The sequence below is a fragment of the Malania oleifera genome, chromosome 7 (genome assembly GCF_029873635.1).
Source record: "Malania oleifera isolate guangnan ecotype guangnan chromosome 7, ASM2987363v1, whole genome shotgun sequence".
NCBI classification, from domain to species: domain Eukaryota; kingdom Viridiplantae; phylum Streptophyta; class Magnoliopsida; order Santalales; family Ximeniaceae; genus Malania; species Malania oleifera.
The window spans coordinates 74031222-74033876 of NC_080423.1; the positions used below are offsets into that span (position 1 = coordinate 74031222).

General features: G+C 38.5%; 1 protein-coding gene across 1 annotated transcript; it reads right to left on the minus strand.

Moving 5' to 3' along the window:
- Positions 1–411: 411 nt before the first annotated feature.
- LOC131160888 (uncharacterized) lies at positions 412–1042 on the minus strand. Its single transcript, XM_058116763.1, has 2 exons — positions 819–1042; positions 412–730 (listed from the first exon to the last, which is right to left on the minus strand). Exons 1-2 carry the CDS (start codon positions 1040–1042, stop codon positions 412–414), a joined length of 543 nt encoding a protein of 180 aa, XP_057972746.1.
- Between the last annotated feature and the right edge of the window lie 1613 nt (positions 1043–2655).

Sequence of the window (2655 nt, forward strand, 5' to 3'; positions counted from 1 at the left end):
TCAATAATATCACTAAATAAACTTTTGCATCATCCATAACTAAGTAAAATCAGCATTATACTTAAACATAAATCCATACTTGTGTTCTTAGAATTATCTGGCTCCGGCTGAATCAACGAGTACACTCATGCTGGACCACCCTTGCCAAGTGGTATCTGCTGTTTCCTGCGGTCCTGGTTCGGTACAAGTATAACAGGCAACGGTTCCTGACAATTCTTCTTGATATGCCCCCATTTACCGCACCTAAAACAATTAGGAGACCCAAACCAACATTCACCTCTATGCCTCTTGTTACATTGATGGCATACAGAGTAAAATTGATTACCCTGATAACCAGGATAACCCCAATCTCCTGTCTCCTATCTCGAGCCCATTGCATCTTTCCCTTTCTTCCCCGATCCTTGACTGACCTCAGCCTGAAAAATGGATGGTGCAAGCCTCTTCTTCTACTCTATAGGCTTTATACTCCTGGATGCTCTTCTCCAGCACCGAAGCCTTATCAACCAAGTCTGAGAAAGTTTGGACGTAGAATCCCACCACAAGTTCATAAATTTTGCATTTCAGGCCTTTTTCAAATTTTCTGGCCTTCCTTGCCTCATTCGGGATCAAGAACTGTGCGAAGCAAGATAGCTCCACAAATTTTGATGCATACTCCCCAATGGTCATATTCCCATGGTTCAAGTTAGTAAACTCTTCAATCTTTTCCTCTCTAATAGATAATAAGAAATACCTATAAAAAAAATAGCTCTTTAAATCACTCCCAGGTCTGTGCTATCTTTATCGGTTTTTGCTCCTCTAGTAGATTCATAGAAAGCCACCAGTATTTTGCATCTCCGATCATCTTAAATGCGGCATAACAGACCTTCTGCTCGTCTGTGCAATCGAGTACAACCATGATCTCCTCTATCTCCAGTACCCAATTCTCTGCAGCCACTAGATCAGGTCCTCCTACGAAGGCCAGAGGGTTCATTCTCATGAACTCCTTGATGTTGTAGCCCTGACCTGCAGGTGGACAGTTTTGCCCTCTAGTATCCTTCTTCATTTCTGCCTTGACCTATTGAGCAATACCCCACAACATTGTGGAGGTATCAACTTCTTCTTCACTGGAAGTCTTCGAATCATCTCTTCCTTTAGCCTCTACATCCTTATCCCCAAGATCCATCCTAAAAATAGGACAGGAAATAGTTAATAATCCCATATCATAACTCTAGAGTTAATAATCCCATATCATAACTCTAACAACACAATCATTAAATTTAAATCCAATATACATCCCAAGTTCTCCATATAAGGACCAGTCTCATAGCTCAGAAACAAAATCATCGAAGGTTTACCATGGCTTTTCTGAGCGCGTCGACTACTTCAGAAAAATTATAGGAAATCGTCGACGTATTTCCGCCTCTAAACTATAAAACAAAATCCTATACTTCTCAATACCTAACATATCCATCTAGTATCCTTATCCTAACTAATTCCTATACTCTGGTATAAATCATACCTAACTTTGCAGAACCCAAAACCTATTGTTCTGATACCAAACTGTAATGCCTGGAACCTGAAAATTCGGTCTAGTGCGTTATACCTGAATAAATCGTGCTTCGTAGTGTCCCGAACATGCCTAGTGGGACCTGGGTGCCACGTAATCCATTTTTCTGTACCTGTTATTCCACTAATAATTACGCAGCGGAAAACATAACTACAATCCTCAACTAATACAATACCAGAGTTTTCTACATCTATCTACATTTCAAAATAAACCATTCATCCACCGTATCTACATATATACATATCTCCAAAAAACCAATCTACAACTTTCAGTATTCACAACTCATAAGACTTAAAACATAAAACATAAAACTTATACATCCAAAAAGTATCATCAAAGTTTATGCCATTTTTCTTTCTATATCCAAAAATGCTATAATAACCTAGAGCTCTCTAAGCTCGATCACGTGGAGGTCCTGAAGAAGATAAATTTGTATTTGGGTGAGACACATCTCAGTAAGGGAAGAAACAATATATTAAATTTGCGTGTGGCCAACATGAGGTTTGTAAATAACATATGTATAAGTATTCATCATTTGCATATCATTATCATAATTTCTAAAATCCTTTCCTGAGTCTAATCAAACACATGCAAAGTATTTTACCCACAAGATTACCTAAGGATTGAGGTGATTACCCGCCCATACAAGTAGTACCCCTCTGCTATGATACTTTAGGTAACCAATGGTCACAACTGAAGCATATCAGGGCACTTACCTTACTTAGTAAGCCCTCAGGTGAAAAAGTAATCTCGTACTCATAGAGTTCATACAAAGGTTTACCAGCAAAGGCTCCCGAGAATGAGGAAATTTACCCGCCCATAAAAGTAATTTTTCTCTGCCTTAATACGTTATGTAGCCTACTACCACATTTGATACCTACTAGGGCACTCGTCTTTCTCAACAAGCCCTTGGGTGAAGAGTTTGCCCCGCCCATAACACGTACCATGTTATACTAGTATATATACTAATACTACCATAATACATTATTCTATCTATCATTATTTTGTATTTCTCATCTGTTCATGTTATCAGCTTTGACATTACATAGCATTTCACTTTACATGATTCTTTCCCATTTTACAGTGTTCACATTTCACATTTCATTTCT